The 27,321-nt window shown below is 43.4% G+C and overlaps 1 protein-coding gene across 5 annotated transcripts in view; it reads right to left on the bottom strand.

Annotated features, from left to right (window-relative positions):
• LOC118226887 (lipopolysaccharide-responsive and beige-like anchor protein) overlaps positions 1–26,944 on the bottom strand; it is a 212,269-nt gene extending 185,325 nt beyond the window's left edge. For 3 of the 5 annotated variants that reach the window (XM_035416849.1, XM_035416853.1, XM_035416854.1), the window contains exons 1-2: positions 26,485–26,944; positions 25,679–25,927 (exon numbers count right to left, since the gene is read on the bottom strand). In XM_035416849.1, coding sequence (XP_035272740.1) covers positions 25,679–25,867 — 189 coding nt within the window. In that variant the 5' untranslated portion in view covers positions 25,868–25,927; positions 26,485–26,944. The other 2 variants (XM_035416850.1, XM_035416852.1) reach the window with 2 other exon arrangements.
• Between the last annotated feature and the right edge of the window lie 377 nt (positions 26,945–27,321).

The raw sequence follows: 27,321 nt of genomic DNA, 5'->3' as shown, positions 1-27,321 counted from the left end.
TACTTCCCTAAACTGTTAGGAAATAATGATCAGATTACAGAACGAAAGTGGAAGAGTGTTTAACCTTTTGAGTAACTCCAAATGTACAAAAAACAAAACAAAAAAACCTTGTCTGGATTATAGAAATATGCTTCAAGAATACAAAGGATATATAGAATGTAAATAATGAGTCTGCTATACACCCATACACTTTCACTGTTCTTTCACTTTTGCACATGACTGTGCAGTACAGTGTTGCTCTCTACCACTCTAGTCTTCAAAGAACCCTCTTCAGAAAGAGCTTAACACTGACAGACAGTACTAGATAAAATGGAACGTTAAGAATGAGTAAGGCTCTGGACACTCATGAACCATGCTGACCTGAAGACACTAAGTAGCCTACTTTGGCTGCTTTACACTAGTCTTTAGTTACTACTGATCATTAGTCATAAATGATTCTCATTTTCTTGAAAATATTATTATTTTAAAGCATGTTAATTATAATACAGTGCAAGTAGATATTTTCAGAGAGTAACTGATGAAGTGATAAAAGTGAAATCATAAAAAGCCATTTGCCTCTCCGTCTGTTTCCCAAGACAGAGCAGCAAATTGCCCTTTCTACTAATAGTGTTTTCACAAAAACATTTCACACATTGCTCCAACTCTCAGCCCTCTCATTAAGCACCAATAGAACAACATTCTTGACTATAATCCTTAGCAGCGATGTAACATTCAGTCTTCACAAAACTAAAATGGGCAACACGAGTATTTTCTGCTGCAATGCTCATTGATACGGACCAATCATTGACTTTTTCTCACAAGGTAAATCATTTTGATTGGTTCAGTCAGTGACAGACAGCCCACTGTAGATCTCATATGTCACTGTACCATCACTCACCCAGGGACAGTGGCTAGAGCTATGATGTGAAATGTGGAGCTATAACACACTGAAATGGGAGGCATTCTACAGCCCACACCTTGCAACATAACTCACTCCTATCCTGAATATGCCCACAGCCTCAAACAGTAGCCTATATTCTCTTTCTTAATGTATGTTCATAAATTTCCCCCCTTTTTTGTTCTGTGTAAGCTCTCGGTCCCCATGAAATGGTTGCCAGAGGGGGATGAGTTTAGAGGTGAGGATGTGAAAGAATAGAAAATACGTGCTGAAAATCAAGCCCAATCATTAAGTGTTCATCGTTAAGCAGTCTCTGCATCAACATTATGGATTAACATAAGGGTTCCAAGAAACTGCACTCTGAGGCAGTAACTTTTTAAATAACAAAACCGAGAAGGACAAATCAGTGACTGCCATTACACAGACTGTGAACCACACTGCCCAGTGGTCCTGAATGAATCCGGTCCCATCAGTTGGCAAGCTGCCCCATTAGAATTAATTAAAGCGGACTTTAAAAAGCACCAGTGAGCAAACCCTGGTTTAACAATACAAGATAAATCCATCCCCATGCGCGTGTACATACACAAGGAGCAGCAGCTCTTGGCACACGCAGACTACGCAACAGGAGAACAGTAAAGGCTTCAGCAAATCTAGCCGATTTTTGGCACCAAGTTCACCCCTGTGTATTCTTCCAGACGAATCAACATGGTTTTCCCTCTGCACAATATGCAGAAGGGGACACTGGCCAGACAGTGGCCTGAGGTGTCCTTTCCGTAATCTGTAGACAGTCTGTGTTAGAAGAGCTAAATAGTGTGGGAGGCAGTGGAAGAACAGCATTCTTCTCTCATTTTCACAGAACTAGGTCGTTAAGAAAGTTCTAGAAAAAGTTTTTTTTTTTCTTTCTTTCTTTTCCCCCATAACGAGATCTCCAAACTCCACAAACAAATGTAATGGCTATAATTAGCGAGAGAAAAATAATAATTATGCTGTTTTTTTGTGCAAGGAATCCTATTTAATTTAAAATATCTAGAATTGGTTTTGTTTAAAATAGGGCTTCATTTATAAAAATTAACATAACATAACATAAACGACTGTGCATTTCCATACGAGTGTCCATGCCTAAGCCCCTGCAAATTTGCTTTTGCTGATTTCTACAAAACATCAGATCAGGATTTCTGGATAACGAATTGTGACATTTGCTGCCTGAGCCTTCCGGTTATCTAACTGCACAGCGTCAGCAGGTTCTTCGCCGATGTCCAAACAAGATTCGACTTGCAGAACTGAAGACTGGCAGACCTGCCTGATTTCCAGAGACGGCAGTCTAGTAGCCTTCAGCCGGCTAGATGAGTAGTGGCCCCAACAGCCTGCTTTCATCAATTTCCTTAGGACTGACTGTTTGACGTGGAGAGGGCATAGGCAAATGCCATGTCAAGCTTATGCAAATTTGCACACCGGGTGCACGCTTGATGATGTCATCAAAACAGGCCTGTAAAAAGTGCAGTGCTCCCTCTCTCTCTCTCTCTCTCTCGCTCTCCCTCACCCTCCCTCTCTCTCTACCTCTCCCACTCCTTCCCTCCCTTCCCATTAGATCTCTCCCTCCTTCCCATTAGATCGTGCCTTTGCAAACCCCCTGCTGAGGGCTCTGATACATCACGGACCGCCGCAGACGCCGCAGCCTCCGGAACACGTGGACCGCGGCGAGGCGCGCTAATGGAAGTCGCGGCGCTGCCGGGGCCGCGGGTTCGGCTGATTTACGGCCTCCGACGCCGCGGACCCGTCACGGTCACGGGGGGGGGGGGGGGGGGGGGGGCGCTCCAGAGTCACTCAAGGGTGACGGGCCTCTCCGAAACGGCGGCCCCGCAGTCGGGGCCGCGCCCGTGAAGCCCCGGTAGCGCTGGTAAATACCGAACGCCAGGCCAGGATCGCCATTCATCCAGCTCACCGTGCCCCTCTCTCCCCTCAGCAAACCATGCTTTTATTCACCGGGCAACTACCAATCAGGACTCCCGAGGATTTCAAGGTGAAACCCCCTCTTCGCTGCTGTTTGGTATCCAACCTTGTTCAGCTTTTTTTTTGGATGCTTTTCAAGAATTCTGAATAAAGGCATCGCAAGGTCATTTATATTGCACAAGCTGAAGCAGCAGGAATAGACACAGACTCTGTGTATGTGTGTGTGAGTTTCTGCGTGTGTGTGAATAGGTTTGTGCATGTGGAAAGCACAGTCAGAACTGGGGTTGCACTCTATCCATGGAGAAAAGCCTCACTGCACAGCAGATCACAGGAAACTGAATTTGTGTATTTTCTTCTCAGATGCAATAGGAATAACTCTGCCTGATTTACATACAGTGCTGTGAAAAAGTATTTGCCCCTTTCCTGATTTAATCCATTATTGCATATTTGTCACACTGAAGGGTTTTACATCTTTAGACAAAATGTAATAGAAGACAAATGGAGACTGGGTAATTACAATTTTTAAAATAATATGATTTATTTAATGTAAAGTTATCAAACACCCATATCACCCATTTGTCCGTCTCATCCAGTCATTTGTCCGTGAGCTTAATTGGTTTATGCAGCAAGACAATGATCTAAAACACAAGACGCAAAACGCAAGTCCACATCTGATTGGCTGAAAAGAAACAAAATGAAGGTTTTTGAGTGGCCTAGTCAAAGTCCTGACTTGAATCTAACAGAGATGCTGTGGCAAGAGCTGAAACAAGCACTTCATGCTTGAAGACCCAGCAATATGTCTGAATTATGGCAGTTCTGCAAAGAGCAGTTCTGGGCTAAAATTTTCTCCACAGCGATGTGATAGACTGATATCAAATTATAGGAAGGGTTTGGTTGCAGTTTTTTTGCTGCTGAAGTGGTGAAACCAGTTATTAAGTTTAAGGGGGCAATTACATTTTCACATGGGTGATATGGGTGTTTGATAACTTTTTTCCATTAAATAAATTAAATAATTTTAAAAATGTGTTTTCTCAGGTTCCCCTTGTCTAATATTACATTCTGTCTAAAGATCTACAACCATTCAGGAAGTCAGGAGGGGGCAGATACCTTTTCACAGCACGGTACGACAATATGCTGTGAGACTTCGCGGCACTAAAACAAGGCCGATTTAGAGATCGGAAGCAATGATATTCATAATATGAGCCATCTTCACACCTTCACGAGTTAATTAGCTGAATAAATTGACTATAATTATTCCATCGCGATCATTAATGTAACACTCTTTTTGAATATTTGCCTCTTCAGTGAAACCCTTATTATTTCTCGCAATTAAGAGTGGCACGGCTATTTCCAGTTCGTTCTGGGCCAGCGTACGCACAAGCAATTGAATTATCAGCTTAATCACACAAGGAATTTGTCATTTTAATCATTTTCTGTTATCCATTTAATATAAAAATCTGCAATCTGTAAATTTTCAGACAGCAGATGCAATCAATTATAGCATATACATCACAGTGTTACTAATCACATTGATATTCAGCACATAAATTGGGCTTATTTAAATATAATTTTCCTTTGTAATAATATTACTTGCATATCGTTATTAGGTTCAGCTACCACAACTATATGGTAATAATAAGGACATCTGTGCGTGATTATGAGTATGCTGAAGAATTTGCATTTTAGCAGTGACGTTAAATCACTGCGTTACTAAAACTCTCCTTGCCTGTGGAACATGCATCTTGCCATAATGCCTTTGGATGAGATATAGATGTTTCTTGGGATGAATTATGTCAAAATAAATTTTTAATAAAAGTCAGTGTATTGTTTGAGAATGACAAAATGAATAATTAAAACACATTAGCTCTAGCTCTAATAAAAACATGTCTGGTTGTCTTTTTCGTTCACTACAATATAATATGTTTAAATCATTATGACAAAAACGAATGTGTCTAGAGTGACCTGTTTAAAATGGGCATTCCATTCACAAGTGTAGACATCTCCTTTTTTATGACAGTATGCTTGTGACTGCCACTGACTGGGAAGCCATCAGGGAAAGAAGTACAACAATCCAACAAACAGGTTTCAGGGCATGTCTGATCAAATCTAAACAGACCAGTAACAGGTGACAGTGATTTATTATAAGCACTTAATCCACAAGTACATTTCATTCAGCTGCCCTTGAAAGAAACTCTTCTTGTATGCTCTGTAACAATTCTGAAACACTGGCAGTACTTCCAGCTCTGTGCATGCTATAGTATATGCAGTGAATTAAACGGTAAGAACCAATTCTCTCCATCAATCAAATTCACCGACCGCAGCTGCTGGTGACAAACTCAGGAGACAAAGCACGGGTGACAGTTTGTAAAACCTGCCTCAACCATGTGTTCAACTAATTAATCACTTCCATTCCCAAAGATACATTATAACTAAAACTATCTGGTGTGACATCCATGGCGCACATTACAGTATCTAATGCAATTTACAGGAGCATTATTAAATGGGTTGGTGGGACATACCCCATACATAAATACATAGGCGTAGATTTCAGGGGGGACGCAGGGGATACGTCCCCCTCAATATTTAAAACATGTGCATTTGTCCCCCTGAATTTTGTGTTTTCCTTTACATAAATAAAGACATTTCCACCATAAACTGATGCAGAAAACGCACAAATTGGTGCATTAAAATTCACCAGAATGCAGGAAATGAAGTGTTTGACGCACAAAATTTCCTGGGGGAGGATCCCCAGACCCCCCTCGCTCAATGTCTCCCCCCCAAAGTCCAAACGAAACCTACGCCACTGCATAAATAGCAGACTGGCAATAGAGAGTATGCCATTTTTAAGGGTTTCCCACAGAAATGACTACAATGGCCACAGATTCTCACTAGAAACATTAACTTCTGTAACCTCTTTCATGTTTGTACGCACACAGTTTTACGCAATTCAAATTCCTCGCTCAAGGTTACAACGCCGCCCTATCTGGGAACTGAACCAGTTCCCTTTCGGTCACAAGGCCCCGCTCCGAGACAATGGCACCCCGCTGTACCAGCGCGCCACATTAAACCGTCCCTTTCTTCCCCCGCTCCGTCCCTGCCGTCACCGGACCCCGCGGAGGAAACCCTACCCTGCCGGTACGCCCTGGGGACGCCGTGAATTAGTAATGGGCGAGCCGCGGTACAGTATCCCCCCTGTCCAATGTGGAACGGGAAGAGCTGCTCTCCGCGGCGTAGGGCGATGGTAGGGAACCACGGTTCGTATCTAAGGGACGGCAGGTGGGGGCATTAGCGTCACACTCACAAGTACTTAACCTGAATTGCTTCAGGAAAACGGCCATAAAAACGGATTATATAGTATGATAAAAAAATAAAAAACTGTAAGCTGTGTAATTTCCTCTGGATAAAAGTGCCGGATAAATGCCAAAATTTAAATGTGCTCCTGAAGTCACGGTCACAGCTGAGAGCCAGAAGAAGCTTTGGAGGTCGCAAACCACATATCATACCAGCAACACAGCTCAAAGGAGCCCAGATGTCACAGCAAACACATACATTCAAACAATAGCGCTGAAAAAGTGCTTTTCAAGTGCATCGTTTTTCAGAATCACTGGCACTCAATGATAAAACAACTAAACTGCGTGGCTCTCCCTCCCAGATAACAACACACTTCCTGTCAGCGTGGGCATCATTGATGCTCCTGTGTCCATTTATTTGCTTTAATGAAAAAGCAATTAGTGCCAGCGAGAGAGATCGCTTCGAATTAATTTACAGAGTGCGGCAGGGGCGCAGAGGAACAATGGAGAAAGGGATCGCTCCCTTTGTCAATTTGTGACCTTGTTTTCCCCCAGGCTAGAGGGTCCCGCGTCTCATTTTTGTACCCGACCTCATTTTTGCCTGACGGGCGGGACGCAATCGTTTCCTGTGATCGAGGTGATCAGCGTCAGTCTGAGCTGGAAGCGGTTACTCAAATACCTTCAGCATATGAATGTAAACGTGTCTATTTATGGAGGAAAAGTCGCAAAAGCATCTTCGCAAAAAGGGCTTTATTTTGAAAGGCACATGTAGATTCAAGGAGGAAAAGTGGGAAAAGGATCTTTGCAAAGGGCTTTATTTTGAAAGGCGTATGTAGATTTAAGGAGGAAAAGTGGCAAAAACATCTTCGCAAAGGGCTTTATTTTGAAAGGCGCATGTAGATTTATGGAGACAAAGTGGCAAAAACATCTTCGGAAAGGGCTTTATTTTGAAAGGCACGTGTAGATTTACGGAGACAAAGTGGCAAAGCATTTTCGCAAAGGGCTTTATTTTGAAAGGCACGTGTAGATTGGCTTCTTCAGTAAAACGCTCTTGTCATCATTCTCTACGCATCTGCCACCATGACAAGATGTCCACAGACTGTCGTGTTCTGTTATTCCAGCACATCAATTTGGGATTTCTGACTGCAACCGAGAAGAATGTGATGAATTCCAATTAACATGCCTGCCATGAACAAGGCCCCCTATCAACAAAACACGCATGTGTAAGGCAGTGCATTGCCACCACAGTAAAAAAATATATATGCATTTTTTTAGCTCAGTATCTCATTATAATGAGAAACTTTTCTTGTTTAAACAAAATCTCCTTATAATGATATGTTGGTATGCTGTTATAATGAGAAAAGGATCTCATTTTAACAAGAAATCTGAGAATTCTTCTTAGTGCATGCATGTTTTTCACAATATCATCTAAAGAGCTTAAAGACAGCAGAACCTCGCCGTGCCTCAACCCAAGGCCAAAGTAAAATTGGTTGTCATGTATACAAACCAAGTGAAGAAATTCCGTGTATCATTTTCAATAGCTTTTCCAATGTTTTCTCATTATAACAAGAATAAAGTCTCTCGTGACAATGAGATCATTTTCTTGTCATAAGGAGATACATTAGCATGTTCAAGTTGGTATGTGAAAGTCATATAAGTAATAGCAAAAAATGTTTCTGGTCATAAGAAGTGATATTTGTTATAACAAGATACTGAGCAGAAAATTACTTTCACAATGGCAGCAATGTCTTGCCATATAGGTGTGTGCACACATGAAAACACCCACAGTCAAATGTGATCAGAACTTTCTTTCTCAAATTCTAGTGATTATTCTAATAACTTTTATCTCATTTTAAAGCCTCAAAGTAAGACAGCGCATGGTGTGTACAGAAGATAAACAGACACCTCGGGGTTTGTTTTATTGGACCCATCAGTACAGGGTAACGTCCGATCCCATTCCATCAATTCAGATTACCGCGCAGTAGCAAGAAGTCAATAATTAGCTGTCGCTCATATCATTTTCCTGAGTCTCAAACTGTCAAATATCAGCGTAATAAGTGGGCGAAACTAGCGAATTATGACAGCGCACGTAGCACGGCGGGCCGAGGCGGACTTGATGGAAACTGATAAAGCTTTTTCGCTCATTTGAATTCCCATCAGTCCTCTTAATTGGATCGTTTTAACGAGGTCCCATATGCGCTGCTCCTCGCTGAGGCAGGGTGTGCCTAGCCTGGGTAAACAGTGCTATTCAGAGCCCGCCGCAGACAACAGGGAATTAAATCCATGGCTGCAGCGCGGCTCCGGCAGCAAAAGCTTCACAGGAACAACAGCCGGGCTCACGGCTCCTCGGCTACCACTTCCTTCCTAAGGCTGCATTCAAAAAAGGGTGCACACGGGCCGAAATCTGTCCAAGTACTATTCATAAAATGATGTCACAGTGAGATGTATTGCACATGCGTGAAAACAAGGTACTCTTCTGTCACCAGACAGCTATGCAAACACTGTGCAGGTGTAGACATGGACAGCATCTGCACAATTTTTGATGCATCTGTACTGGGGTGCAGACGCATCATATTGAATTTACGATACCGATATCAACAACCGATACTGTGCTGCCCTTTTTCACCCACCTGTTTTACATTAGCAGGCTATAGAACAAATGTAATCTTCAACATCCATGGAAGAAGTAGATGTGCTACATGACTTGACAAAACCTGACAGGAACTTATATTTGAAGGCTGAGATCTGTAGCTACGCGTAAAGCCTAATGGCCAATCGGAGACTTTGCTGTGGTCCAGGCTGCATTTAGGCCAGGCCACCAGCTGAACCGCCCTGCTGTACATGTTACATCATCAGCCTCTTCCGAGGAGTGAGCCCACGTCAGTTTTGCTGATCCCACACACGTAGGCAATTAACCACCCCGTCTGTTTAAAAATGTATAAATAGAAAAACTTCATACGGGACTGAGCTTCAAACCTGCAGGTGCCAACCCTGGTCCTAATGCGCAACAGGTTATGCCAGTTTTTTTTTGTTACTTGTTGGTTTAATTGACCAATTACAGCAGTTAGTCATATCATTTAACCAGTTTTTTTGGCTGTTAAATTGGCAAACAAAATCACCAACCCAACCCAGCTGTGATTGGGTTGTAACCAACCCAATCACAGCTGCATAGGAGTTTCTCCTCATGTAGGTGTAATGGACAGGCAACACCCCGTCAGTTACGCACAAGACTGGCTCAGCAGGGCAAACTTGACGTGGGGCCAAATTGCTCAGGGTTGGCCCCGGATCGTGTTATCAAAACAGACTTCAAGTCTCTGTAAAAGCACTGTGCCCAGTCTCTCTCTCTCTCACACTCACTCTTTTTTGACTCTCCATCCCTCTTCCCCTCTCTCCCTCCCTCTCCCTTTTTCTCCTTCCCCATTCTTCCTTCTGTCAGTTGCACTCTGTGCTAACCCAGGCAGCTGCTGAAGCTAAGCTAACGAACAGCCTCCTAGCCTGTCATATGGCAAGAGCCGTTCAGGAGCCTGGTACACATTGCAGGCAGCCTGCAGTGCTGTGCTGTGCTTGGGGCAGGAATACACCACCGTATAAACGCCAACTACAGGAGAGCAGCACATTCCATTCAGCTCAGAGAGTCATCATTACCACAACAACCACAGTATTCCAATTTCCTGACCACACTGGCACAACCGCCACAAACGAGTCAAACCGCAACATCAATCAGGCAGACGGCCTCTGGAGAAAGCCAACATGGCTCCCCGCCCAGGTACTGTAACAGTGAGAAGATACATGCCATCCTGTCTGTTCAAAAAACCGATGAGTTACCCTCCCCCCTCTCTCAGAGTAAATTCAAACCTTTATGACAGTGTTATCAGCGCTTCTCTTTGCACAGAGCTCTATAAAACTTCCTTCAGGCACTGTGACACTTTCCCCGTGACGGCAAAAAGTCTCCGCTTCTTTTCGAGAGTTAAAAAAGCGCAACTGTCGGACGCGCGGTGCGGTGGGTCTGACGGCGTCTGGCGGTGGAAGGCGGCGCGCGTCGATCGAAGCGCGGAGATCGCAGGGACGCTCCGAGCAGCTTCCGCCCCAGCCCGCCGACTGACGTGAACGCGGACAGGGAGGCAGAGAGAAAACGGAGACGTCCCAAGTCCCCTCTCGCACAGGAAAAGAAACAGCCAAAGCACACAGACTCCAGCGCCTTGATCAGAAGTTGGCTGCGGCGCGATATGACATCATGATTTTGACTTTGTACTCAGCCACTCGCCTGTGTGTATATACTGATATCTTCATCTACCTGATATATTGTTTCAGAGTGTGCTGTACAAGGAAAACAAATCCCGCCGGCAAAATTCCTACATGTCATTATAATGCCGCATATTGCGATGTGTTAAAACACCTCTCTCACCTCATCATTTCCATTTAATATGTGTATGGCCTTACAGTACATGCACTCCTCTTAATGAAAAGCTGACAAAGATTAATAACATCTCACAGAGTTCCAATAAGACTTCCCAGCTCCACCATGCCCCAGATACAAGATAATAAACAGAACACTGTAACACTAAAAATAGGATTTTCAGAGCCATGTACCTTAATATCGCATATTGCATGTGCAGAGCTGGCACACTGTGTATGGCACGGATACATTTTGTAACCTTTCCTGCAAAACATTCACTTGTTTTTTTTAACCTCTGATGGTACATAAAAAACCGTCATCCACCATCTTACATTTTCTCTAAGAACAGCACATACATTTACAGGGATCAAATGTGGTGATATCTGACTAACTTCACTTTGGAAATAGCTTTTAATCATCACTGAATACTAATTGTGGCACATTTTCCGAGTTCAGGCCTTCGCTTGTTTTCCCCATGCCACTGTTGGCCCTTTTATCTGCTGGAAAGACCACATTTCTGTCCATTTATCCCTGGAGAAGGACCCACAGTGCTCAGCACAGACTTCTGTGCTTTCTAAGATGGCATCAGAGAAAAGAGGGAGATTAATCTGTAATCCCGAGCAGCCCTTCTGAGATTCAGGATGGGGTGCAGAGATCAAGAAACTGCCTCAATAATCCATCTCCAAAAAAAAGCTATATTTTTCTGGGAAATCACTGATCTCCATTATCATTTCTCATCAGTTTCAAATGGCCAGCTGCATTCGTAGGATGCAGACAAACGCACATGTTCCCTGAGTGTTGCTTCTTTTCATAATGTAGCCTACCAGCTGTGCTTCACGCCCCATGTGCTGGAGGAACCCATTTCATTGGCAGCTCAACCTATCAATCAAGGGTTGATAACACCCTGGCAGCTAAAGCCCTCCCTCCACTCAAACCAAAGTCTGCCCATACTGCTGGAATCGGTGCACTGACAGCTGTTGCTCAATCTGCTAACACAACCTGACAGCACCCTTCATTTATCATAGCCACAAACTTTGTTTCGACTTTCATTCTAAAATGGCATAAAACACAGGATTTTTGGCCTGTCCTGATGCTGTGCTTGAGAGAGCACTGGAAGCTTGGAGAGAGGGCCAGGGGCAGGTCAGAGGGTGGCCCACAGTGAGAGGGCATCTGTGAAGGGCTGCTGTTGAGAGAATGCTAACCAGGGGTGACTCAACTGTGCCCTTTGTCCGGCAGCAGCATAGCAGGGACCTCAAAGCCCTCTATATTCCCAACCTCAAACCGCCTGTCTCCCACTAGCCAGACATGCTAGGCTAATACCTCTCCGCTGGAAGCCAGGGGAATTCAGCACAAGTTCAGAGCAGTAAGACCGCCCACTTCACCAGACATAATCAATATTTTCAAACCAATCACAGCAAGGTGGGTCAAACGCTAAAGGTTGATTCTAGCAAACCATGCAGGGAAGTGTTTGCATAGCAAGTCAAATATCCTTATCCTGATAACGCCAGCTGTCTCTGCTGATTTTGGTCTTGCTTTTCCTCTTCAGACCAAGAGAAAATGTGACCACAGACATCATCACTATGATACCTGTTTCAACTAATTAACTGGTCATAGTCTTCAAACAAGACCTTGATTAGCAGAATCAGATGCCTTGGTGTTGGGCTAAAACAAAAAACATGCACCCACGCCGGACCTTTCCGGAAAAAACTGGACATCTCTGCTTTAGACTGTAGGTTAAAGGTGAGTCCAAATGGGCTGAATGCCAGTTTTCTTCATTATGTATTATGTATGTATTTGTTCTCATTCTGCACTACTTCCATCCCAACACACCTCAAATGGCTATTTCTACAGTGATGGGTATGTACTGTAGAAAATTAACAGATATATGGTTACATGAAAAGTGATTCATTCAACAAATCTTTTGTCCCCACCCAGAACAGATCTTTTGACCTCACCTACAAATGCTATTCACACCAAGGTTCCCACTCCCTGTATTAAATAAGGGTCTTGCTGTGCACTGAAAAAGAATCTCTCCTGGGACTGATTGTGGCTGTCAAGCTGACAGTTCCTTCCCAAAAACTAATAAAGGAACCGCTTTCCTGGTGGCAGGATGATTTTTGACCTACGCCTATAACCTGACTTCTTTCACTGCACTGCTTTCTATTTTTAAATGGACTTTACCATGCAGTGAAATACCTCTGGAACACAATGTAGCATAATGTTGGAGGAGGGTAATGTATTTGGAGGAAATAGACTCTATTCACACACTCAACACACACATCTCTACATTGCAGCCCTTGTGACTACATTTATGTGCTTGAAGTAGGGCCGCCAACAGGCCAGTTTACCTGGGACGTCCAATATTTCAGAAGAAAAGTATGTTATGTACTGTACAGGATGCCCTTCTTCCTGTTTATTGGGATGGGAGGAATGGCGTACCTACTTTTGGTTTCCGTATGACTAGGGCAAACTCAAATTTAATTAATTCACTGAACAACCAGTATTAAATAGCATCAAATGAAAAATATAACATGACGCGCCCGCAAAAGAAGAAGAAAGTGGAATTAAGTTACCTTAGCTGGCATTACAGTGTTGGGACCCTTATTTAGGTAAGAGAACGCTGGCACCCCCATTAAAACGGTTACATCTGAGGCCATCGCCCTCTGAGGCCATCTCCCTCTTGGATGCACATGAGCCGATTTGAGAGCCACACTCGATTTAATTCCACAGCTCCTCGTGCTGTGATCTTCACAAACGTCAAATCTCCGATGTGAATCGGTCGCCGGAGACGAGCGTTTTTTGGAACACCTAACGAGGCTCTACCGCGCATCACTGAGAAGCGGGGCACGCTTGGCGAACGCGACGGGAGATGGCCGATTAGCCACATCGCTGGCTTCTGCGGCACAAAATGAGGCTCGTCTCAACCGCGGCTACGCCAGGTTGGGCTGTCCCATGTTAGCAAACCACACAAAATGATTTGCTGCAAGAACGGAGTCCCTTCCAGGCGAGAGCTCCTCATGGTGCCCGGGCGTGTGCTGTAAAAATGTTTGCGGAGACTCCGGATGCTACAAACAACCTCCCCGCTACATGACTCATTACACATTACTGGGCTCAATGAAGCGTTCAAAGCCAGGGCTGCAGTGGAAGCCAACAGCCCATGATCTGAAAAGGTCAGACAAATAAAGGCATCTTTTTTATTATTATATCCGTTTCAATCCTCTCCGTACTCAAGATCCTTCTCGGTCAGATAATAGGAGGAGTGTGAACGTGGCTCTTTGTGGGGAAAAAAACCCTAGTATGCTCTGGTTCCAATACTTGCAGTTCTGGTATAGGGAGTTCATGCCAAGCCCAAGCCGCCTGACAAGATGGTTTCTGGGATCTGATCGGTCAACAAAATAGGGCAGATGGGAGATTATGGGACCCATTTGCCAAGATCTTATTTATAGAATACTGAAGATGAATCAGGATTCTGTGAGGAATCACAGGTGGCAGTGTTGAATAATGTTAAGGAAACTAGGCTTGTAAGTCAGAGGTTGCAGGTTTGGCACACAGGTGGGGGCACAGCAATACAATACACATTTCTTCAGAAAATATCCAGCAGTATTGCATGTAAAACAAAAACAAGCTGCGCACTGCAGGCTACTCTAGATAGAAATGTATATCAAATGCCTACATGCTTTATTAGTAAGCCTATCACAGGTGTGAAGAGCACGACCATTGGGGACCACTGACATGTATAACTGGAGCAGTCCACCTCATCTACAGTTGATGCAGCATGATGCACAACAAACCTCACATTGTCTCTCTGTCCCATAATTCAGTGGGTGGATCGCATCTTTCCCACATAGCCACACCAAGAGGAAACTGAGGCCCGTGGACAGCAACGACTTTAAGTCACTTCCTCAGCTGTGTGTGTGTGTGTGCTCGGGGCACAACCCTGCGGAAAGCAAGCGAGAAGGTGCTGCGGCATGATGCCCGTGCCCTGCGGTGTGTGAAGCTGGCATAGAGATGGGATCTGTTTATCCTCGGCTGGATCACGCTGTGAATAATTAGCCTGCGGAGCGGCAAGCGAGTCCAAGTCGGCAGGGGAGCGAGGTCGCCGTGACGTCGGTGAGCCGTTCCGGGAACGTCGGAGGCCAACGCTGCAATCTCTGGCTCGATGACCTCACAAAGCTGTTGGGCAGGGGGTCCAGCCCGCACATACACCCCTCCTTCCAAAGATATTTCAGTTCACTCATAATATCTAGACTCTGAGTCTTCATACAGCAATCAAACATTCCCTCAGCTTGAAAGAAATGAAAGACATAGAACCATGTGCAGTTGGCAAAGAGGTACAATTTTGAAACTATCCCTCATTTCCAGGCCAGCAGCATTCAGCAAAATGCATCCACAGAGTATCCACGGAGACCAGGCAACGAAGCAGATGTACTATACAGATTCCTAAAAAATATATATATATCATTAGCACCCATCCACTTCCGAAACACTCCACAGCATATCACAATACGAGACATTCTGCATTTTCCACTTGTCTGTCGATGAACGAGTGTTTTAAGTAGACAAAGGAACTCTTTTTCGGTAATGAAAACGCCATTGTGTTCGCTGCACAATCGAAGCTCTCAGCAGAGACGCGCGGGGAGGAGGAGAGGAGACGAGAGCCCGCGAACCGAGCGCGAATAACAATGAGGAGCGCGCTCTTTTGAATATTAAAGGACACGCAAATGCCACGGTCCCTTTAAACTGGGTTTTTAATGTGCGGACGGAGGACGCCGGTTTATGCATGAATCAGCGTGTCCCATTTAAAATGAGCTCGGATGAGTCTCACGCATGATTTGTTTACACAGCTCTAATACTGTATTGTTTGTTTGCACTTCCAGATACCTCATTGTGTTTCGAGCTGCGTAGCGCACCGATGTTGCATTATACTGTATCGCTGTGAAGGAGGGTGAATCATACTCAGAGGAAAGAGGGTTGCGAACTGAACACTGCCGATATCTTTTCATTCGCGTGCAAAGGAGAGAAGGGTGCATTCACCCGCTGAGTTAAGGGCTTTTTAACGCGGAAGGCAGCCAAGAGAGAGCGGAGGAAACGCTGTGCACTGTGCCCTGTGTGTGAGCCCAGTGCATTAGTCCCTACGGTGGTCTATCAGATCGAATGGAATAGCACAGAGAGGACAGCGACGGTCAGCGATAAGGTTACCGGCTGTCTTGTATTAGCCGGGACGTCCTGGCACTTCAGCCAAAATGATGTGTCCTCCACAGGACACCCTGTAGTCCCGCAGTCTGAACTGTGGGGAATAACTTCCCAAATTTGGATCGCTTTAAGGTTAGAGTTTCTGTGCTGTATTTTGCCTTCTGTCTCATATTTCACACTTTTTTTGTGTTTTGGAATTCCTAAATTCAGGTTGGCGTATGGTTTACAACTGCCACAGATGTCATATTACTAATTCTGGCAAACTGTTGTAATACCAAGTCCAAAATATTAGAAACAACACAAGCACCCTCCCAAGCAAACAATATTCAAGTCACTTATGAAGCTGGTTGCTTTTTCCAAACTTTCATTGAAAGTGACAGCCATGATAATCAGCAGTGGTGTACCCAGCTATACCATAATAGTGTGATGATGTAATGCATACACAATTTTGAACTCAGAACAAATGTCTTTTTTTTATTAAATAAACATATTCCACACTACAATTATTCACATAATCTTTCATATAAATGTTTACACGTCAGCTCTACACTGATTCTGCACATATATCTTATAATGCAAAAAAGAACAGGTGATCTGCATAAATTGCATATACTAATGCGAGGAAAATGATGGGTATGCTCTAACGTGACCTGAAAAGTGCTTAGTCACCTTTACCTCATCGATACTGCGATTCATGAACGCGAGTGCACGCGTTAATGCGCCTTCTTTTTAAGCTCTTTACCAAATGGGCTGCTGTCAAAGCATGACCCACAAGAGCAGTGCACAGTAGAACGGGCCCGTGCCCCAGAAGAGCTCGGAGACTGTCAACACGATAACGGCACAGGCGTCTACTGCGCCGTTTTAGAATTAACCACCGTCCCACGTGACGATTCTCCACGGAACGAAACGGCTCCTTTATCTGCAACCGCAATTAAGCGTCATTCTCGAGATTCTATTCATGAGGCTGAAAGTGGTTGGCGGTTGGTTCTCCGAAAGCTCTTCACAAAAATAGCAACGCGGTCGTCGGAGAGCGCGAGGGAGATGGCGAGCGAGAGATAAGTTTGTCATCCGCGACGCTCGGAAACGTGCCGAAACCATTCACGAGCTCCAGAGTAAAACCAACATTATGGTTCAAAGGTCTGTGAAAACCATGCGTCTCTCCCTAGAATTGACTGCAGCAAACATTCAGGAAAATAACTAGAACGGCCTTTTGGGGGTAAAACGGCAGCGATATGGACTGGGGTCAACGCAGTGCCAAAGATAATATTTGTTCTAAGATTCTCATCTTGAGTAGATCAGTCAGTACAGCCACTTGCCACAAGAACAGGCTGAGCCCTGTAAACTATACATGTCCACAGCATTACAATATAATTCCCAATCCCGCCAGGTAAATACCAAGAGCTAAACATTTTCACAGCAAATCAGCAAATGAGAGGAATCGACTAGCACTGCTTAAAGCCAATATCCACATGTACTATAGACCTCTTGGAACACGTCCTTCACAAATCTGTGTTCGACCGACATTCGTTTTTATTCATTATTCATAATATTCTCTCTGTCATAACTTTCACTCATTGTATCATTGCATTGCACAATATTCAGTTAAGGCCCTTTGGTGGTGACACTTCTTCCAAAAAACATGGATGCAAAACTCCGCTCTAATGCATGCACTACCATGTTACTCTGCAAATAATTCATGGTTTTAAAACAGACACTCACAACAAACTGATGCAGCCTTGGACAATGGAATGATAGTTAATTATTAAGCAGTTGCCCTACATTCGACCTATCCACTGCACCCACCAAAACCACTCACACCTCACATATACATTATATATATATATATATATGGACAAATTGCATTGGCAGATGTGTTGGCATTGTTTCATATACAACATCAACCAATGGTCATTTATTGTACTACTAGGTATGCAACTGAATATTTCAATGATCACCTTTCACATGCAAATATAAAATATGAAATGTACTATCCAAAAACAAGAGGTTAGTTTACATTTGGAAAGCATGCAATCTCAGTGATAAATTATTTTCAGTTGGGAAAAAAGCAAAGAATGAGCAATTCTAGCCCACACAGACTGCAGAGAACAACAGCCAAACTGTCTAAAACTCATTAAAATATCACATGAGATTGGCAGTCCAGATCGCATTTGTTCATATTTAGGAGTGCATACTCTTTCAGTATTAAACCTTGAATAAAACAAAGCATCCAATCTGTTTACAGCTGTGTAAGGCTTGCTTCAGGAGATGCATGAATAGAAAAATTGATGTTCTGAACACCCTCAGAAATTGCTTCTGTGTTTCGGGCCAGTTGACTGCTTGTATTTAATCTGCCCGAAAGAAATATTCGAAAATAATTTTCTGAGGCAGCAAAGCAAGGCAGGTTTATCTTGAGAACAGCTTTGCCTCGTAGAAAAAAGGATGCTATAATAGCCACCATGGAGCATTTGTTTTAGGAGAACAACCATTTCAGGCAAGCACTTCTACACTCTGGGTTAAGAGTGGATGCATCACGATTAGACCGCACACAAATATATTGTGCGAGACAAAATTTAGGTATTATTAAATGTACTTTAAAAGGCGTTCTAAGAGCCTCATTTTTACACTCAATTCCCTCATTCATGCGCATTTTGCGCAATGGTTCCTTTGGTTTTCAATATGTCAACAGTGTTCCTGGAACACTCAACCACATCACTGTGGGAGTTCAATCCATCTACAAGTACTTCAACACAGACTACAAAGGAACCACAGAAAAACTGATTTCAATAGTTATATGGAACTAATGGTTTCACTCCGGCCTAAGTGACAAAATCTATGCGTTGCAGTCAGTCAGCAGCCAACACCCCCCCCCCCCCCCCTTCAAGTCCACAATCGTTTCCTGCTCACGTCCATTGACCAGGGCATAAGATAAATCAAGTTAATAATGAGCTAACTGATTATGGATATGTGCATTTACAGAGATGTTCTGCAGTTTACAACAATAGTTTTCCCATTTCCTATATTACAGTTATAAACACATATTTCCACTAATAGTAATTAAAGCAGAATACTGAAAGTGCTGCCGGGATGCTTGGTGTTGCTGGCGAACAGAAGCCCATCACTGCAGGGCCACGCTGGGAGGCCATTCGGCCATTCCACAGTCCCAGCATGCATTTCCAGCTGCCCTCTCTCCCGGCAGAGACACGTGGCGGAGCTCATCCACGCCGTCCTTCAGCATACAAATGTGACAGAGGCACAGCGGGTTGGGCGTGCGTCCAATGAATTTGCATTTGGAACTGGCGGAAGGGTTTTCGACTGGCTGAGCGAGCAGGAGCAAGCCGAGCCAAGGGGAGGGGAGGGGAGGGGAGGGGAGGGATCGTGCCGAATCGTCACCGTGCAAGCGACACCGTAAACCGCATGAGCACACAGCCCCGGGAGGGGGGGGGGGGGGGGTTAACCCTTTCCACTGCGCCCTGGAGAGCCAGCGCTACAGCTGCTCCCTGTGACCAACTGCAGCCACTGTCCTCTGGGACTGTGACCCCCGACACCATGGCTGGCTGTCCGACCTGGAGGCGCCGCAGTGCCCGCAGGTTTTTCCGGTTTTCCCTTCATTCCCCAACGCGTTCAGGCCTCGGAAACAATGTGTGTGGACATTCAACCCATATCAGTAAATTATTGAAGTAGACACACCAGTAGACACTGAGGACCTCCAGGACTGAAGTCTGACACTCCTGACTTAGCAGCACCACAGAAATGCCATATACACTCGTGTGAGCTCAGGAATTACAAACAAGAGACACTGTGCCTTTATGCAGCATACATGCACTGTCTCTTATCAGCAAGTTATTGTTGTGAAGGTCGTTGGCTAGGTTCCCATACTCACACATTGCCTATCAGAGTACAGAACTATGTTATTTAAATATTACACTAGAACATACATTATCAAGGGCTGACATTGTTGTAAAAATAAATTAATCAAATTATCCAATATTCTATATTCTTATGAAAACAAAGGAAAAAAATCCTTAAAATTATAATTATGTAATAAAAACCAGTTCCATTTTGGTTTGGATTCCATTTCACTTGAGCATGCCACAACATGAAATAACTGTAGTTAACCAACCAATGTACATATATTTCATTATGTAATATTTATGTAATAATGATCTCACATATGAAACATGCAGCCATTCCATAGAGAACCTCAACCAAGACGTAGTCTACATTCTATCATTTCTGTTCCTTGCCCTTGTCCCTTCTTGATAAGAAGTGGCTTGTTGCAAAGCAAGGTTGTGATCCTGTCTGTTCAGTTTTTTTTCCCCAAAATGCTCACAGGCATAAAAAATGTTGTGCCAGCTTCTACTGCAACATTACACCAGGCCATGCAAGCACACGATACTCCTTATTATAGAGCATAAAGCACGAATGGTAAATTAATGACTTTTAGTGAGCAGTTATTGGTCACACAGCTCAGAGTGGGGAAAATCATCCAGGAGAAAAAATGATGAAATGTTGTTCATAACAGGCACAACTGCCCCTTAGAGAAAGTCTGCTTCTTCTACTATCAGTTTCTATCAACTGTGAACGTCTCCAAATGTAAGCACACAAAACTAACCGAAAGCAGTTTCTTAAAATGAAGAAAAGCATGGAATGAACCTCGTGAGGACATGGCGAAACGCGTGCTGCTTGCACACAATTTAGCATTCAAAAACAACGACAAAGACTGGCACGGCAGAGACAAATTCAGCCATCAGAAGTGCGATATCTGTTCAGAAGATACTAGCATAGCATAGCATAGCATAACTGCATTAAGATTTCATTACATTATTACGGTCTTCTAACAGACTTAATTACAGCGATTTAGACTTTGCCATACAATCCATTCATACAGCTGGATATTTTTTTACTGAAGAAATTTGGGTTATGTACCGCATTTCACTCAAGGGTAAAATGGCAGTGCCCCAGAGTTGCAAGCTCATTTCATTAACCATTAGACTGCTCCAATGCATCAATCACGCAAGCACGTGTGCACACACGCACACAGTTTTGAGGGGCGCGCACTGGTTAAGAGAACAGAGACTGCTGAAAAACAGCTGCATGACCATTCAGCAAGACAGACAGTTAGCCTCGGCCACTTCAGTAAACACACATCTGTATGATCTGATAACATTTCAAACGTGGGCTAAACAGTCAACCCAGATAAAGCGCTTGCGATGTAAACAAACTGACTGCTGCATTCATAATATAAGAATCCGCCAAACAAAAGTGATCAAACAAATAAGCTCTTCTTTTTAGAGGTGTAAACAAACACAAGCCTTGACAGAGCAGTGTGTTATTAAACAGGACTATTAAACAAAACAACAGCATAAAAGCTACTCTAGTCAGTCTGTCCATGGCTCTATTGAGATCTGTCTGCAACCCACTTTAGAAACACCATGCTGTTTCTGATCAGCCACATTCAAGATTCAAGATTCAATACTTTATTGCCATACAACTTAGTTATTAGGAATTTGCCTCAGTGTGCTCATGACAGAACAGCAAATAATCACAGCAAAACAGTCAAGACACATAATAAGAAGAAAAAAAAGGCACACAGCATAGATATGCTACTGAGTCCCAATTTAAAAGCACTCTGATTGCCCTATATACAAGCTTAGCAGTGTATCAGAAATTATGGGCTTTACTTTCACCTCAAAGTTTCTGAATGGCTGGTTAATGTATAAGTAGAGTATGGTAGAAAATAGTACAGCAGCGGTTCCTTAGATGGTGAACCTTCCGTGGGTGTGCATCGAGAGAGCACAGCAAATACAGAACAAATATGAGGAAAATCTGGCTAGTTAACATGTTAACAAGTTTATTTTCCAAATAATTGAAGAACAATAACAATGCCAAATCTAAAAATCTCAAGACCACCCCCACGCAAACTGAAAAGAAAGGCCTGATAAAATGGGTGGAAATCTGTGAAACGATAAAAAGAAAAGACAGGATTACATTTTCAAGGTTTGAATCTACTTCCTTGGAGGAGAGCACACACAGCTGTTTCGCCTGACAAAAGAAGTTTGGTGTGATGTGGGGAACTGGTACAGATGGGCTATTTAAAGCAACTGAAAATGCTCCAGTTTAGAACAACTCACTTCTCTCCCGACAGGCCGTCTCACAATGAAAATTTCACAGTTTTCAGGATTACTGGAAGTGAAGGCAAAGGTTCGGACAATCCCAGATCAAAGGATCGCCCTTGGCTGAAAAGAGTGATGCTTTCGCAATACAGCGACAGAAGACAACAGGAAGAAGCCAAAACTTGGAGGCAACTGAGGAGACAAGGAGGCAGTCATATTCGGCTCTCCATCTCTTTTGCCACCACAGAGGCAAAATACTCAGGGGGTCTTTACACAACAATGAAAGCTTGACAGGGAATGTCGAAATACATAAACTACAGTGTTTCCGATATTCGGGGAGGGAAAAGGCACAGAGATCAAGCAAGGATGGAGATTCTCCAATTCATCACACCCCAATGTGAAAATGAAATATGAAAGTTTGTCTGCTTTTGAAAGGAAACGGCTTTAAGTGCCTGATTAGAGAGCGTCTGAAAACCAGGGGGAACGTCCAGACAGCGTTACTGTCCCAGTGAATTTAAACAGAAGGGCCACATTAAAATATTTGATTAAAATGATGCATATAAAAACACTGCCAGTTTTTTCCTCTTTCGCAATTACCAGCACGGAATATATGGCCCACACCCCTGACCTTGCCTGGAAGGAATTTCACGGCGCCAATCCACCCGTTTCCTGGGTAAAACTGGGAGGACCGGCATTGCAGCATTAGCGTGAATCAATGGTGTTTTACCAAGACGATTTCAGAATATGCCTAGAGTGCTGAATCAAGTGCCTTTACACAAAACATGACTAGGCAGAGCTGCTCTGAGCGAGGTCGAAACGGGTTTGTCTCTCATAAGGAGGAGCGTGCCAAACGGGTCGGCCTCCCACATACTGCACGTGCCCTCCCTGCGAAGCCTATGCCAAGAAACGGAACGGTAGTGCACAGGTGACACTGACACCAGGTATGATATCCGCGCTTTATTTAGACTGTTTACGGTGAACAACTCCCCAACAGATATTTCAGCAGGGGGCCCAGGCCTCAGTGGTAAATCAGACTACTGTCCTATCAAAACATCACACATGAACTGAATGGAACCAGTAGGCAAAATCCATCCCAGCATGAGCCTACTGTAGAAAACAACAGAAGATTTTAAGCATATAGGGATTAATTTACATTACATTACAGGCATTTAACAGACACAATTTAATCCAGAGCGATTTACACAACTTTTTACATAGCATTTACAGTGCATCCATTTATACAGCTGGATATATACTGCAATCCAGCTTAAGTGCCTTGCTCAAGGGTACAACGGCAGTGTCCCACCCGGGAATCGAACCTGAGACCTTTAGGTCACAAGACCAGTTCCTTACCCATTATACCGCACTGCCGCCCTGATGTGACTCATTTTTCTTTTCAGCTGAACTCTCCTACAAGTGCTACTATTGTTTCCTTCCACTTAGTACAAAGCCATTAATTATGGCGACAATGCGCACTGTTGAATTTGCAAAACTGCTGAAAATTTAAAGAAATCCCTTTTAATGTAAAATTCATGGCAGTAATGCTATCTTCCCTCATTCTCTTAAATTTCAAGCAGGTGTACTGTGTCCAACAACAGCCAGAATAAAACGGACCTTGTACCTTTGTAAATGCAAGTCAAATCTAAAATCTAAAGATAAAATCATTCGGGTTTGTATCTATGAACATAAAAAGACAGTCAGTCAGTCAGTCTCTTCTGGTCATTTTTTCCCCCCCAAAGATTTTCAGGTTTTTGAGTGAGATGGAAATTCGGGCATGTGGCATATTGGAGAGAGTAAGCGTTTGTACACTGTGGATCTGCCCTCTAGGGCAAGGTTATTACAGGATGACAGCAGCAGCTGTAATAGCCTGCCTCTGAGAAGCAACATTATGCCACTCCAGTGACAAAGCACAGCTGGTTTCCACCTCTTTCATGAACAAGACAGTATCACCTTCCTTCCTTACTAGTTCCCCCCCCCCCCCCCCCCCCCCCCCACCACCATCACAATGTGAGCTCACAACCTCCCTTATTAGCCACACAAACTGCACCCCCAGTACACTACATTTAACCTTATTAATCAGTATTAGGCTGTACTACAGAATAATATGTAAACACCCATGCAGATTCAGGGAAAAGGTAGATTGAAAATAGCAACACACTTTCTAGTGTGAAAAAGACTGTCTCATTTTACTTAGGCTACTAGTGAAAATATAAACCTGCTGCCCTGCTCTAACTACACAGAACAGTTCAGAACAGAAAGCTGTGATGAAGAGGCCATTGTAAACTATAGTAAGCATGGGAAAAGTTACCTCTGGACGTATTCATAAATGGGTGACTCCAGGTGAGCTACCATTATCAAGCTTCAAACCTGGAATATACCCGGTGTCATGTGAACAGGTGTCTGACTGAAACCCGTATTTTAAAACTAAACAAAGATCCCAATCAGAGTATTTACTACTACATCTACTACTACTACTACTACTACTAATAATAATAATAATAAAAGTTAAATGTGCTCGCTTGTCCGTAATTTCCACACACCCCAATGCCAGTGACAAAATTACGCCGCACTCCCTTCACAAAATTGCTATTGGCTCACAAGCCCATAATGTGTCTTCATTACTGTTACATTGGTAAACGCCTCGTCTCTCTCTAAATCGATTCAACAAAAAAATACGTATGGCATGCAGTGTTTGGTCAACAGGAACAAACTCAATTTCCAGCTATAATGTGTCCTATTCAGTGTTCGAATAAATCATTGAATAGGCCTAATATTAAATTACACTCCGCAGCACGATAACAATCTTACTGGCGCCACATCGAAAATGTAAAACTGTTTATTTCTGCAGGAAAATTTGTCTATTAGTATTCACTACTTTAAACTGGCAAACCAGTCGGTGGGTTGACGCTTAATCATCACGAAGACATACATATTATACCGATTCACCAGGTAAATATTGTTGGGCGTCTGGTAGATGATCACTGATTGGTGAAGGTAATCATCAGCTAAATAATGCTTCCATTATAAACGCGTTAAGCAATGGGCTATACCTAGATAATATATCCAACTAACTGTTCGAGTGTATGAGTCTTGGTGTAACAATTCAAGTGATTAAAACCAACAATAAATGGACTACACAAACGGGATTTTCTTGACTTCCTCAATTGTGAAGGGTGGTGTGCTTATTCATTGAGTTCCCAGTCTAGTTTGGAATGAGGCAAGAATGTGTTAGTCCGGCTTTGACGCCCTTTAAGTTTAAATCTTAATTGTAAAACAGGGATGGGCCGGTTGCATCATCAAACCCTATCTGCACATTCTGAATTAGTAAAGCTGCATGACGCGAGCGTTGTGCTGTTACCCAGTATCAGTTGGTATGAAAATCCGCAAATACAAAATGAAATGAACCGGTTTGTGCTTAACTGGCGAAGGGCACAGAAATTTGAGGCAGAGGAAATATAGGTGTGTTTCATGTCCATGTTTCTTTTATATCGCCTACTGTCATTTTCTCCACGACGAGAAAACTAGGCTACTGTAGCACACCAACAATATATTATAATCGACAAAAGAACGAGGCCTCAAATTAATCTCGACGTCAGTACGATTTCATGGTTCCCCTTTAGAAGTACTTCTCTACCTCACAGGGACGTATGTGATTCATTTACATTTTATGTAAAGCGTGCTGTTGGAGAAGAGAAGGCTGCGAACAATCTGTGACATGCTTTCACTTTTTAAAAATTACCAGGAAATGCACACTTATATTTCGTTCATCTGTTCATTTATTTTACATGCAATACAATGGTGAAATATAACTATTACCTAACCGCACATTGCCAATTAAACATACAGTCGTGCAGCTTACCAGATTGAAGACTGTTTCTAAAATATCCCGGTTAGAAACTTCTCCGACTTCCACCAGTCCGGTGAGCACAGCGAATTTCATTCTGATCCCCCTTATCGGAACCCCGGCGTTGATGGGCAGAATAGCCGGTCCTTCGTTTTTTGATCCATCATTTGGGAGTCCGAGAGTGGACGTCCCCTCGCTCGCCATGGCAAATTAAGGACAGGTGCAACTTACAGGTATGGCACCTGTTAGTCCAAAGTGGTGAAACTGGAAAGTCGGCAAGGGAAGAAAAGTGTACCTTTCGTGTTATTTAAAATGACAGTCTTAAATTAACAGCACAAAATATTTCCCCTCTCAGTATTTCCCTACCTACGAATGGTATTCTTGCATTAAATAAACGTTTTCTGTTACATACTAAGACGGCTTACACGCGTTGAGTTTCCAGTGCGACACCGAGACCTGGGAGTTACTGCGGCGTTACCCTGCACAACCCCTATACCAAAGAAACTTGATAAGAATGAAAAAGAATTGTGCTGGGAAAAGCTGAAGTCATGCTCCCTAGCAGCACAGCTAATAGCTACAAAATCAAATATCGGACGGTTCGCTCTTCTTCCGCACTGTCAAAATATAAATGATCGTAGTATCCTAAACTGCGACTTGCGTTATAAAGCTAGCTTGGACAGGAGACAGGTAAAATACGCGCACGGGTAAACTGCAAAACTCCGAAATAGAGTGCAGGTGCAAGTTCGAATACAACTACAATGCTACTTGCCACGGGACAAGTCGCCGAATAAAGCTCCTAGAACAGCTAGCGGTCTACTGACTTTCTTAATTTCGGTCTTAGCCCACATTCAGCGCCATATCTTCCTGATTCACCTCCTGCTCTTGATCGTCTCCGCCATGATAGTGTCGCCCGTACAGCAGGCTGAGCATGCGCAGTGAGCGGCGAATGACCACCCTGGTCCAGGTGTGCCCCAGGTAGTAGAAACTGGTTTTGCTGAGGGCTGCGAGGACAGCGCGACGAGTTTAGCGCACAGTGTCTTGTGCCTTCGGGAGAACTTGAGAAGAGATCTATAAGAGCGCAAGACAAGACTGTTCACCACGGGGAAAGTGAATGAACACCGTTTTCACGTATTATGAAGGTGCGCAGAAGAAATCATGCCGTTTGGATCAGCGGATGTGAACACCAACAAAAATTTGCGAAGGAGAGATCAGACTCACTAGAACGAGGTGCTGCATTGGATATAAGTTTCCATTTAAATGCAAATACGAATGAAGTCATGGGCATTTTAATAATAAAATTGCATTTTATTTTTAAATAAATCATCATTAAAAAGGGATGGGAAAAATCTTCAAATCACGGAAATGTATGACGGCTTCACGAACATATGCTAGGCCCAATAAACATTATTCTTGTAAAATAATATAAGCTACTGTTCCTTTCTTGTATTGTGCAATCGGTGGAATACGGACAGATGCGCGTGACCTTAGGCAAGCGAGAGCTCTAGATATTAAAACGACTTGACAGTTCTTCTCAGCTAGCCTCTTAAAGTCAGTGACCCATTCTGTTTAATACATGTTTATACATTTTATTAAGTAAATGTGCATCTGTAGCAATTATCTACATGTACGGAAATTGTGCTCGAGATACATTTGAGTTT

This window comes from Anguilla anguilla, chromosome 5 (assembly GCF_013347855.1).
Source record: "Anguilla anguilla isolate fAngAng1 chromosome 5, fAngAng1.pri, whole genome shotgun sequence".
Taxonomy (NCBI): domain Eukaryota; kingdom Metazoa; phylum Chordata; class Actinopteri; order Anguilliformes; family Anguillidae; genus Anguilla; species Anguilla anguilla.
Note: the sequence above shows the minus strand (reverse complement) of the source record. Positions and strands in the feature narration are given on the sequence as shown.